At 39.3% G+C, this 13404-nt stretch overlaps 1 protein-coding gene across 4 annotated transcripts in view; it reads left to right on the top strand.

Moving 5' to 3' along the window:
* The window catches only part of LOC142099006 (cytosolic carboxypeptidase 6-like), a 1251957-nt gene that overhangs the window by 1046812 nt on the left and 191741 nt on the right, over positions 1 to 13404 (top strand). For all 4 annotated transcript variants that reach the window (XM_075182041.1, XM_075182040.1, XM_075182043.1 and 1 more), the window contains one exon: positions 12203 to 12314. In XM_075182041.1, coding sequence (XP_075038142.1) covers positions 12203 to 12314 — 112 coding nt within the window. The remainder of the gene's footprint in view (positions 1 to 12202; positions 12315 to 13404) is intronic.

The raw sequence follows: 13404 nt of genomic DNA, 5'->3' as shown, positions 1-13404 counted from the left end.
CATTCGTCAATGACATCTGTACCCCTATATTATAGATTGATGTACTCTGATTGCTGTATTTATCCACAGCGAAAGGCAGGTGTGACTATACCAGGAACTGCGGTGGTCCCTGCCATGTGAGATCTGTTATGCCAGGTGGGGGGAAGGATGTAGAAGAACTATAGGAGGTTTTCCATTGCAACGGAATTTATATTTTCAGGAAAGAAAACATATTCACCCCCATCCCGGGTGTACTCTTACTGAAGGGGATTAGTGACAAGGATCAATTCTCTGGTGTCCAGTGATGAGGTACGCTGCTAGGGCAAAACACAAGGATGCTGTAAAATGGTGCACAGCCTACAGCACAAAACTTGGAAAGACTAAAAGATCTTAATATGTATAGTTTGGAGCAGAGAAGGAAAATGGGGACATGATGGAAACTTTCAAATATATCAAGGGCTGTAACAAGGTACAGGAGGGAAACATTCTACAAAGGAAGAGAAGTATTAGAACACGAGGACATGTACTGACACTGGAGGGAAGTAGATTCAGAGGGAATGTGAGGAAAAACTACTTCCCAGAAAGGGTAGTGGATAAGTGGAATAGCCTCCTATCAGAGGTGGTAGAGGCTAATACAGTTGAGCGGTTTAAACATGCTTGGGATAGACATAAGGATATCCGACCAAAGAATAAAAGACCAAATAGGGTTTGAGGTTACCATAGGTTAATAAAGAAATGGGCAGACCAATCGATTCTTATCTGCCATCAAATTCTATGTTTCTATGTTTCTATGTTATATTAAAGCATTCAAACAAGAAGACACTAAATCTCATTTATGAAGTTCAAAACAGGTAATAGATACGTAAAATCATCCTTAGTGTAGACCCCCTCTTGACTTTCTGGTGGTTTAGGTGTCCAGCAAAGCACATAGGTTTTCAAAGTAAGATGGCAATGTTTTTGGAAGAGCAGACGTTTGCACAAATCAATAGGGGTTTGGCAAAGATTGGGTGAACTACTAAGAGGGCACACAGGTGTACCTAGTTTTGCAGAACAGTGGAAAAATTAGAATTATTTTTTCAGGTGAGATTATTATGAGGTATTTCACATCCACGGTTTCTGGAGACACAGTGACTAAATAATCTTGTGAGTCAGCATTACTTGATCAAGTTGTTTGGCACAAACCGAGAGGGAGTCATGTGATCAGGTGCGATAACAAGCCAATATTTAGTGGATAACTACACCAAAACTAAACTAGTATTACTATTGTTTTAGTTTTGGATGGAGATCTTCTTTAAAAGCTAATCTTGCTTCATCTGGATCAATTTCAAATATAAGAGAGGGATCGCAGGAGATCCAAAATAGGTTGAACTTGATGGACTGGTGTCTATTTTTAAAACTCATCAACTATGTTACATCAGACCTTAGACCTCTGAAAATTGGGACTGTTGTGAATTATTAGATAATGTAGGGATACCTTATTTTTATTCTGTTATTGTGTTTGTGTGTGTCTTTATAATTATTTTTCCAAGTTGGCCTAAATAATTTTTTCACGTGTTTGTTTTCTTATTTTGTTAATCTTACAAAGTAGAACAGAGGTTACATTTATGCCCAATAAACATTTTCAACCATCTGCTTGGTTTTGTATTTTGCAACTTTTGCGAGAACATTTTCTTTAATATCTGTGAGAAGTTGTTTTTTTTTAACTACATTTTAAAATGTAGTAACGGTAACTCGTGATATCATTAGATGTGGCTGTGGCATTGTCAAATATAGCATGCGTCACTTTGTAATTGCTTCTATATATAAAGATAGAAAGGGACAGTCATCATAGGATTTGATTGCTAACAAAGAGCTACAAAACAGATTTTTTTTAGTGCGCTATATGTCATAATGTCTCATGTGAAGGCTGGCAGAATATGTGAGTACATAAAATTTAAAGAAAAAAGGCAGAACTTGCAGAAGTTTTAGAATTTAAACTTGAATATCAATATTGGAATATGTTGTAGATGGTGAAGAATTATTCAGTCTTACCTTACTTTCAAATGGTATTAAAGCAAAAAAAAATAAATCATACTTTGCTCACTGAACTCTTATGCTTAATTGTACAGTGCTGCACAATATGCTAATAATATTAATAATAATACACATGTGGAAGTCTGTCTGACATCCCTAGTTACTGCATCGGGCTGCAAAATAAAATGTTACCAGCAATATATGCTACAACAGACAATCATACTTGCCTACTTTGAAGGGGTCTCCCTCTGGAACATCCCTGAAGAGAGGGTATGGTGGGAGGGTTTAAGGGGACATTTTGTAGCTGGGGGGCAGGGCCAAAAGTACGCGATTTTCCATGAATCGCGTCATTGAGGCCTGTCAGGGACAGGATGTGGGGACTTGCCTGCTCTCCTGGGAGTCCGACATACCCAGAATTCAGGAGTCTCCCAGACATTCCGTGAGAGTTGGCAAGCATGGGGTACATTTCTAAAAACTGTATCATAGAAATACTGTTCAAAATCTGAGTAGTTTAAATGAATTGGGGAAAATACACTACATTTATAAAAACTGCACTTACAGTTTGTACAAATGACCGTTGTCTTATACCCAGTCTGACCTGGCGTAGATCAAGTGCTTTAATAGAGCTAATTTTTATTGCATGTATGAGTTATGCATCAACATTTTTGCACTATTGTTCCATCAATAAGCTCCACCTCATTTCTGTAAGCCCCACCCACCTCCTTATCACATCAATTCACTAGAAATCAATATTGTCTGCTTTATAGGTATGGCACCCCACCCAGCGCCATAACTGTGGATGATTTCAGTCACAAGCAGCTTTTATATTCGTCCCTCATAGACAGTGACTGTGTTATTACCATTGATTAAGATATTTACGCAGTGCCACTTTGAGGGAGCAGCAAGCCGGCTCCCTGGTATCATAAGCAAAGACTGTAGCACTTATCCAAATCAGTATAATATACCCACTTAGAAGATATGCCCAATTTCATATAAGTGACTTCCATTAATTATATTAGGTGCAGACATACTTGTCTTCCGATACAACACGTTACCTGTGAGTTGAAGAAGAGCAATGCCTGGGATCCCATGTTTTGATTGGTTGCTTTATGTAATCAGAAGTCTTGATTCCACCATGCATCCACAATCCACAGTATTTCTATACTCCTCTGCCTCCCCTCTCTGCCATGACTTACACTGGCTCCCCTTCCCCTACAGGATCCTTTTCAAACTCCTCACCACCACTTACAAAGCTCTCTCACAGTCTACTGCCCCCTATATCTCTAACCTCCTCGCCACTCAGACCCCTGCCCGCTCCCTGCGCTCAGTCAATTACCGTCGCCTCTCCTCCACTCTGATCCCCTCTTCCCACTCTAGAATCCAGGACTTCTCCCGAGCTGCCCCCCTGCACTGGAACGACCTCCCTCGCTCCATCCGTCTCTAACCCCAACCTGTGCTCCTTGAAACGGGCACTTAAAACTCACCTGTTCCTCAAAGCCTACCAATCATCCACTTAACCCCTAACCTCCATGCTCCTTCGCTCATTCTCCCCTCTCTCCCCTAGCCCCTCTGTTCTCTCCCCTTACTTCGATGGTTCCCTTTTGTGCCTGTTTTGTTCACCCTCCCTTAGGATGTAAGCTCGTATAAGCAGGGCCCCTCTCCCCTCCTGTCTCCATACCTGTTCTTTTGCTCCGTTTTTTTCCTATATGTCTGCCCGGAGCTTCTGAAGTATTGGTACTTTGTGTTTATTGTTCTGTACTATGTCACCCTGTATGGTCTACTGTTTCTACTGTGTACGAATACTGCGGAAACCTTGTGGCCCCTAACAAATAAATTATAATAATAATAATATCCGGTACATATAAACTAGCTGCGGTGGAACTACATGTCCCAGCATGCTATGTCAGTGGCTTTCATGGCATGCTGGGAGAAGTGAGGATGTCTTGGCAAGAACATTATAACTAGATTTTTATATACTGGATATTACTGTGGTAAAAAATAAATTAAAATCATTTGTGTAAAACATCGAGGTGCTGATTCAGAGTCAGACGTAGTTTTCTTTGCTTTGTTTCTTACTGTGCATGTGGCTATTCTGACCTGCAACTTTTTGGCACTTACGACTCCTTATACCTGAAGAAGTGGGAGCAAAGGGGTGTTTTATCGTAGGTACGTACAGTAAAGACATGTTCGGCAATTGCATACAGATTCAGACAGGGACGTAGTCTTAGGTATGGGTGAAAATGGTTTTATTTGCGGGTGGTATGGGGCAGGCGTAAGTAACGGATGACGATAATAATGATGAACAACCGCTTGTAATTATGCCTGGATAAAGATTATTGAAATCGAAACGCGTCGGCAGACGTAGGTGGGTGACGTCACACGCACTAATGGGGGATTTCCTTTGGACTGTACTCTTCCAGCGTGGACCGCAGAAGTACTACCCGGGAACTTCCGCGAGGATTATATTATACCACGCTTGTTTGTTTCAACGTAAGGGTTAGAGTCCATCTATTCCTTTTAACTGCGGTGACAGTTGTGGAATGTTTTTAAAGGATCTTTGTGCCTATGTTGGTGTATATGAAATAAATTGTTAAGCGGTGTTATACTACGGAGTCCCTTTTTCTCTTTTTTATGGTCATCAAAATGGAGAGGAATTTGATATGGTGAAACCGTGATCTCTCTTTGAAAAGCACAGGTTATGCCACATGCTTGATACCTTTTTCTCTCTAGTGAGTATATACCCCTAAGGGGTTAAGAAGATCATTTTCATCATGCGGTGCTTGTATATTACTATATATTGCACGGGCAATTTAAGGATATCAATATTTGGACCAACTGGATCATACAGGCTATGCTATGTTTGTTTTCTCTTTTCCTTTTATATATTCATCTGATTGACTGAGGAAAAAATATTTACTCCACTTCATTGGGAAACTACGTTTTTTTATGCATAGACTTAAGAACAGGACGTCTATTCCAATAATAGTGAACTATTAAGTATTACCATTAGCGCCGTCTTCCCTTTTATTTGTTTGTATGCTTGTAATTAGATGTTTGCGAATGATTCACAGACGATTATTGAGACTTTAATAGTACAGTAGTTTTGGAGTGAATGTACAACCTGATTGTACAGCCTCCCGTTCATGTACCAGATCACCGGCAGTTTATTATTGTACATAAAACTTCCAGATGGTTGTATTATTTGCAAGGAGATTGTGTGGCTCATCTTGGAGTATTAAAATATTTACATGGTAAGCAGTAACCTCCATTGACCCTTAAACTTCTTTTGATGAGATGAATTATCATGCACCGCTCACTTGTATTCTTTGGAGAGCGTAGGAGGGAACACCGACCCTTTGTCATTGACTAGAGCAGAGCGCTACTGTGAGCAGCATCCTCTAATGGCCTATGGGAGAAACATGAGTAAGTGAAGTATTATCAAATGTCAACTTTCATCTTCATCTCTTCTCATACGTACCACACATCACTTTTCACCTTCACTAATCACATGTCACTTCTCATATTCTTGACATAATTTAAAGTTGTCTATTTGTTACCTGATGCTAATGAGCAGCTCATGCCATAGGTCTCAGTTCTGGAGGATCCAGTCCACCCATAGCACTGTGTACAGCTTATGGTACACTATATTTCCTGCAAGGAAAATGAACATGATTCAGAACAAGCCAGCACTTGGAATTAGGTAACCGGGGGGGAGTCCCTCTATTGGCTGTGGGGGCATTACTGATTAAGGTGTTATCCACTCTAGCGTCATCAAATGTCATGTCTGGATTTCATGTGAACCGGTCCCGATTAAAACGCTGCCTGATATTAATGTCTACAAATGGACACTGCGAGCCTCATTTAGTTAGGATTAAATCCAGCTTGCAGGGCCAGTTCTGCACCTTGGTATGTTACATATTAAAATATACTGCCAGATTTAGAGTTGAGAAGGGGCAAATCCTAGCTCAGCTCTAAATCGTAGTGTGGAAATATTATATGTCATATGTGTGTGCTACATGCAAAAAGAAAATTGCATTTGCACCCCTTATATCTCAACATGGTTTGTCCGGGTGGAAAAAATAAATAGAACGGGACAACACTTTATTGTGAAACAAGGGTAGGTAATCATCAACATCAACATTTACTTATATAACGCCGGCCAATTCCGTAGCGCTTTGCTATTGGGAACATACACAGTAATAAAACAATACTGGGTAATACAGACAGGCAGAGGGGTAAGAGGGCTCTGTTCTGAATTTTGAGCATTAATCTGCTATGTGTGGCACTGCTGATGCTTTAGATGTTACGCAGTATCGCAGGACTAGGTTGATGGAAGAGTTAACACGAGCCTTTAAAGTGTGTGAGTCCTTTTAACATGGGAAGAACACACTTGGAACTTGGAGGTTTGTGCAGTAAGTTGATTGGGTACCAGTTGTTTTAGCTCTTTTCAGAAGTCTTAACTTGAAAAGAGATTGGGATAAGGTGAATCCAGCTGACCTGAAAATGGTTATTCTCTCTTTTCTACAGATCCCAGGGCAGCGATTAAGCTCGAGAGAAATATATAGGCCGTAAATCTATTCTCCCGCAAAGAGAGAGGCTTAGGAAAAATGCTAAAATGAGCTATCATTTTGCTATATGTTAAATATGCTGCATAAGTGTTATGCGGGTAGAATGATAAGGCTTAAACTTCCTGTATAGTTGACGCATTGAAGTTAGAGATAACAAATCTATATAGCAGCAAGAATCCATTTCAGAAATGTTATGGTTGAGAAACGGTGCCTCGTTTTGGGAGCATATCTTTGTCACGTGACTAATGGACTGCTGTTCTTTAGAACTGCTCTCAAATCTCAGATGATAACACTCACACTGACAATGATGCAGCCACGAAGACTTTCAGATATTCGTGGAAGTTCAATCATTGCCGTTTTCTTTTATTGGCTTTTCAGAGACTTCCAATTTGATCCAGGATTTGATTCCTTCTTGTTCTGCAGCTTCTGTTCAATCTTATCTCTTACCCTCATGCTATCAGCTTTGGTGGGGCTGATATCGAGGCTTCAACTCTCATGTATACTTAAGGAAGATGCCCTTTCATATTATTAAATTGAGTTTTGTTTGTTTTTTGGACAATTGGGTTCATTGTGCTAAAATTTCCACTAACATAAAAAATAATAGATATATTTATTATTATTATTATTATTATTATTATTTATTATTATTAGTATTAATAATAATAATAATAATAATAATCTTATGTATAGGGCGCCACATGAGGGGAAACAACAAGATAGTGTTAGGAACCCCTCCAGCCGATACAACACAACACGGAGTCTGCTCTGCCAGTCAGGTGTTCACTGGAGCCCCTAGTGGTGGGGACAGACTTGGCCGCAGACTGACAGAGGGTCGTGAAGTGTGTACCGGCTGGGGAGAACCCAGGTAAGCGTAGTGGAGTCCAAGCAAGGGTCAAGGGCCTACAGCAGATAGCAGATCCAGTAAACAGGCCGAAGGTCGGGGTCACAGGCACGGTAGCTAGGTCCAAGTTACAGGCTGAATGGTCAAGGGTCACTGGCAAACAGGCAGGGTCAAAGTACAGGCAGGGATCATACACGGGTAGTCAATTCCAAAGGTTAATCACCAAGAAGGCAGAGGAGCAGGCTAGCTGACAGCAACTGAACGCTATAACCGGCAGGGAGGCTAAGCCCTCCCTGCCTTATATACAAACTTTGGCCAATCAGGGCTCAGCCCTGCAATACATCACAGATAGCCTGCGGGCTAATTAATGTCAGCCTCCTACATTAGCTGCCTCACTTGCCGGGGCGCATCGCTTGCTGCACTCGGCGTACGACGTTGCCTTGGCAATGGTCAGGCCCGAGAAACCGGAAGTGACGCCCCGGTCGTCATGGAGACGGCCGGGACGTTCACTAAAATAGGAAGTGAGTCTTCCGTCACCGCCGCAGCTCCTGAAAGATAGTACATGGTATAACAGTACAATACAGTAAACAAATAGCAGTACAACTCTCAACACAGTCAATATATTTGTAAACTCCTTTTTGTCAGCGAAAACAGACTAATATTTTATTAGAGTGTTTGTGTCATTTTCAAGTCTAAATTAAGTTAGCTTTTTTTAAAAGTCATTGTTGTGGAAATGATAGTAGCTTGAGACCATTTAGAATGTTGAATAATCAAACATTCCTTTTATTAAAAGCAAAGTACAGATGACTTCATCATAGAGTAATCTAACATAATGACCCAATGTTGTTTAGATGTATACTGGCTGTATCATGCTGAGAGCTTATATAATATTATAACACTATTGACATGCATAATACATACTTCAACTTTAGCCCTTATTGGTAGTGTGTAGGTGGATGATAAAAATCCACTTGTACAGTAAATACAAATAGAGAAAACATAACAGATATATATGTACTTCGCACACAAATTACTGATGCTTGGAATAACATCGACATAGATAACACATCTGAATGTTTGATAATCAAGGTGAAAATTTGACTCTATGTTTGCTAGATTTCCTTTTATCCCAACATATTATTATTCAACCCTTGTAAAAGAAAAAAATGTTGTTTAATTTTACCCTTACGATTTAATTAATCCTCACAGTTATTAATTTCTATATGTGTTTCTAACTTTAGCACTAAAGTCAACAACTACCACTCCAGGTATTACTGATCTAAATCCATCCTCAAACCAGAGAACTGCATATATGTGTAGTAACAAAATACTCTGACACAGCGCCCTCAGGAGTAAATGTGCAGTACTGCACAATGCTTATTATTTTTAAAAAAAATATTTTTTCTAACAACAACAACAGAGAGTACAAAAGTCAAACAGCAAAACATGGCTAGCGATCACAAAACTGAAGAGACTAACCATCAAACAATACGCTGGTGACAGTGCAGACAACAATCAAAAAAAATACAAGATCTACCAAAAGTAACTGTTGTTGGGAGTTTGTTTTTTACATGTACGGTGAGATGAGAGGGGGAACGGTAAAACTAATCCTCTGAGGAGTTATATAAAGCGGGAAGGGGGGAGGGGTGTAGAAAGGTGTCAACCCACGCGGATATCATGAAGATCGAAAAACTGAGAGCTTGTAAAAATTTAGTGGGACCCCGGTAAGAAGGGGTTAATAAAAGAATACGGGGGTTCTTCCAATTTTTGGCTATTTGGAGTCGGCTGCATTGCACATATGTTGAATTAGTTTATTAGTTGGTTTGAAGAGATCGTTTTCATGGGGTAACAATGCAACATAACAAGGGGATGTAAAGTTACACTAAGGCCTACGATCCTTTCAATCAGTGGAGCAATTTAGCTCCAAAGGATGCAGATATGGGGCATTGCAACCATACATGATAAAAGGATCCTATGTACTCGCATTGTCTCCACCATAAGTCAAAGGTTGTGGGAAATATTGTGTGATGTTTGGAGTGGACCACGAACCCTCTAGTGTAGATGTTATAAGCATTTTGTTTTATTCAGGTGCTTATAGAAGTCTTAGCATTGCGTTGTTTGATAAGTGACCATTCCAAGGACCTCTGAGGATCAGCCTCCCAAGCAACTTCAAATGGTTCCAAAGGCTGAACCATGCAAAATAAAATGACATGATATAACAAGGAAACAAGTCTCTGTCTGACAACTTGATACAGACATTGTCTTTCTAAAAGCTTCGGACTGCGAAGATTGGTGGATTTCAGTGGGGCCTGGATAACACCTTTGATTTGTAGATACTGAAAATGAGTGCGGCTTCCCGTATTTCTCGTACAGATCAGGGAACAAGGAAGTAGCAAATTTACCCAAAATGTGCAAGAATTGAGTGATTCCCACCTGATTCTAAACTAAGGCAAATTTTGTGGTGTTCCCTGTGGGGGAAGTGCATGCTTCCAAGTTGGAGCAAGGGTAGAGGGACATTCAGAAAGTTTGTATGCCTTAACCAGTCTGTCCCATAAATCTAATGTGAACTGAATGGTGGGGAAAGAATATGCTGAAACTGGTTTATGATTCCCGGGAAGTCACAAGAGGAATTTTAGAGTGTGTTTGAGTAAGGGTATTTTCAGTATTTACCTATTTTTTAATACTTGGGTAATCCTGGCAGGAAATTATATGGCTGAGTTGAACCGCATGATAATATTGGGTGAAAATGGGTAGCCCAAATCTGCCAGAGGTGGTGTATTTGGTGAGACAGGATCGTTTGACTCTAGGTTTCTTAACATTCCAGATAAAATTACTACAAATAGTCTGCAAAGTGGTGAGAAAAGACCCTGGTACCAACACAGGGAGGGTTTGTAGTAAGTATAATATCTGGGGAGGATATTAATTTTAATGACGCTAATCCTGCCGAAGCAAGATATGTAAATTGGGCCCCAAGCGACAATATCCCATTTGATTGAGTTTTAAAGCGGGAGGTAGTTTGTTTGGAATAATTGATTACAATCTTTCGCAATTTCAATGCCTAGATAATGGAAAAGAAAGGGGTTTCCATTGAAAATTGAAATTCAACTCCAGGGACTTAGCAGCACAGTTTGGAATTTTGAGGGCTAGTGCTTCAATTTTTAAATTTTTAATTTTGTGCCGGATAAATTACCGTAGGCTTCAAAAGATTGGGAAGAGAAATCAAGGGATTGGCGGAGAATCAACAAACCGTCATTGGCAAATACTGACAGTTTATTTTGGGTGGATCCAATTTGTGTCCATTTCACATCTGGGTTCATTTGGATTGTAGTAGCAAGGGGTTCGATGCATAAAGCGTAAAGTAGTGGAGAGAAAGGACATCCCTGCCTGGTTCCATTGCTTAATTTAAACACTGATAAACCCATTACTCAAACCCGATGAAGAATGGTAGTTATAGAGTGCTTTGATAGCACATCAAATTTTTTGTGAAAAACAAAATTTTAACGTTTGAAACATACAAGGCCAAGAGAGTTTGTCAAAGGCCTTTTCAGCATCAAGGGCCAAGATGACGGAGGCTATTTAAAAATTGTTGAAATGTGTTATAAGTTTAATCGCTCTCCTGGTGTTACCCAATGACTGTCTAGTGGGAACAAAACCTACTTCATCAGGGACAATAAAAAAAGTCAAATAGTGGTCAAGATAGTTGGTTAGCACTTTTGCAAACAGCTTGACTTCAGTGTTTTAGGGGTATATTTACTAAACTGTGGGTTTGAAAAAGTGGAGATGTTGCCTATAGCAACCAATCCGATTCTAGCTGTCATTTTGTAGAATGCACCAAATAAATGATAGCTTGAATCTGATTGGTTGCTATAGGTAACATCTCCACTTTTGCAAACCCGCAGTTTAGTAAATCTAGCCCTTAAAGTGAGATAGGGCTATAATTTGTACAGTTGTACAGGTCCTTATTTGGTGTGTGGATGCCTATGATAGTGGACCTTGTAGAGTCCTGGTGAAATTTGTCTCTGTGAAGTATCACATTACAAAGCTGAGTCAGATGCACAATAAATGTTTATTCCAGAATTAAGTTGCTTTAAAAAAACACAAACCTGGCATTGAAGGATAACACACATTTGTCACTGCTTTGTAAAGCATCATCTCACCTATCCACAGGGGTCCTTGTCCAAGAAGACATTAACATAAATCTAAGGTCATCATTTTCACCTATAGTAGACGGAAATCCACCTAATACAACTAAGATTTGTAGCAGTACACATTGTATTTGTTTCTGCTCCCGCTTTGGGTCTATCTGTGCCAATGCACAATGTGTAGGTATGTAAATTAGCCTTTCATTCTGTTTTCTGGTTATCTAAACAGACTGGTTACAACAATGTAAGTATTATACACAAAATAGTTTGGTTCACTGTTGACATCTTTAGCTTCTTATTACCACGATGCAAGCAGCAAACGAAACAACCTTTGCAACAAATTACCTTTAATTTCTGTAACACTTTGATTTAAACCTTTGTTTTGTATTGTCCTTTTATGCAAGTTGCAAAAACATCAGTATGATAACATTGGTGCATTTCTTTAATAGATGGTGCAACTACTATGTAAGTGCTATAATGCATAGTCATCAATTAGATGTTGGCTTGGGTCAGTCTTGATTTAGTTTGGCTAATCAAAGCTAAATGTCTACTTAAAATGGTCATAATGGGATATAAATTTGCGCCTCAATACTAGATAAGACTTTTAAGAGTCCATTTGTATTAGTAAATCAGAATTCACATGTTTTCTCTTATTCCAGGTGTTCATTGATGGGTTTCGATCTAAACAGACACTGGCAAGACCCTTCTCCTTGGGCTCACCCAACTTTATACGGAGTGAAGCGATTGATCCTGGAGATGCACAACAGTCCTGTAAGTCGTACACTTCAGTATAAGACAATGGTTGCAGATTGTGGTGGTCTTTGATTGACGTACACAGAGTTGTTATGTATTTCACATGGCCCTGGTTCAAAATCAGCCAGAACATAGCCAAGAAACTAGTCCAATATTTTAACATTGAAAAATACATCTTGGGTCAAAATAGATAAACTAAAAATATACACAAATTACAAAGTAAATTTTATTTCAGTATTCCCTTGTAAAACGTAATGTCTCATTCTCTTCACCGCACATTACTTTACCTAGGAAACACGGTATATATAAATGCACTCTGCAAATAATACAGATCCCTGTTCTTTAGTGATTTGTCACCTTAGGAATGGATACATATGCTCTTTGTGAGGTGACTGCATGTAACTCAACTTGAAAGCTAAGGCGACCATTGGGATTATTGATCCTTTTGGCGAACACAACTAAAATGTTAGATTTGTTTCCATTTACCCATTGGAAAACATGATGCCAAATAACAAACTATTATAAGCTCTTAAAACAGGTGCAAATTTGCATTAAAATATGGCAGCCAAACAGACAATTACTGTGTAACTAACTCATTATCTGTTTGTATGTAGAGATGGTGCATGTTTCTTTAAGCAAACAGTGTGATCTCCTATCATAGGTAACCCTCCTCACTACTGTTGAGTTTGAATAATGGGAGCACAATATATTGCAGGCACTGTGCTGTAGGAGTCACCGTGTGCAGAAATGTACTTCATCTGTACATATACATCTACAGTATGCAATATAAGATTCAAACACAGGTATATATTGCTATTGGAAAAAATCTGGGCCGAACGTACTCTCTATTTGGAGAGAACTATGATTTTGAAGACAATGTCTACCCCATGGTATATTAATTAGGGCTAAATGACTGCACTAAGAGAAGAGCCACATATGAATATACTATAGATGTTACTGACCTGGTAACCTGTTGTATTAAGGTTATATAAAACTTCTATAACAAATTACTGTGGATGTGAAAAGCGGGAAGTGCCACATATGAATATACCATAGATGTTACTGTATCTGGTGCCCTTTTGTGCTAATGTTACATAAAACTTCTATA

Source organism: Mixophyes fleayi, chromosome 8 (genome assembly GCF_038048845.1).
Source record: "Mixophyes fleayi isolate aMixFle1 chromosome 8, aMixFle1.hap1, whole genome shotgun sequence".
NCBI classification, from domain to species: domain Eukaryota; kingdom Metazoa; phylum Chordata; class Amphibia; order Anura; family Limnodynastidae; genus Mixophyes; species Mixophyes fleayi.
The sequence above is the reverse complement of the archived record's forward strand: the minus strand, read 5'-3'. Positions and strand labels throughout refer to the sequence as shown.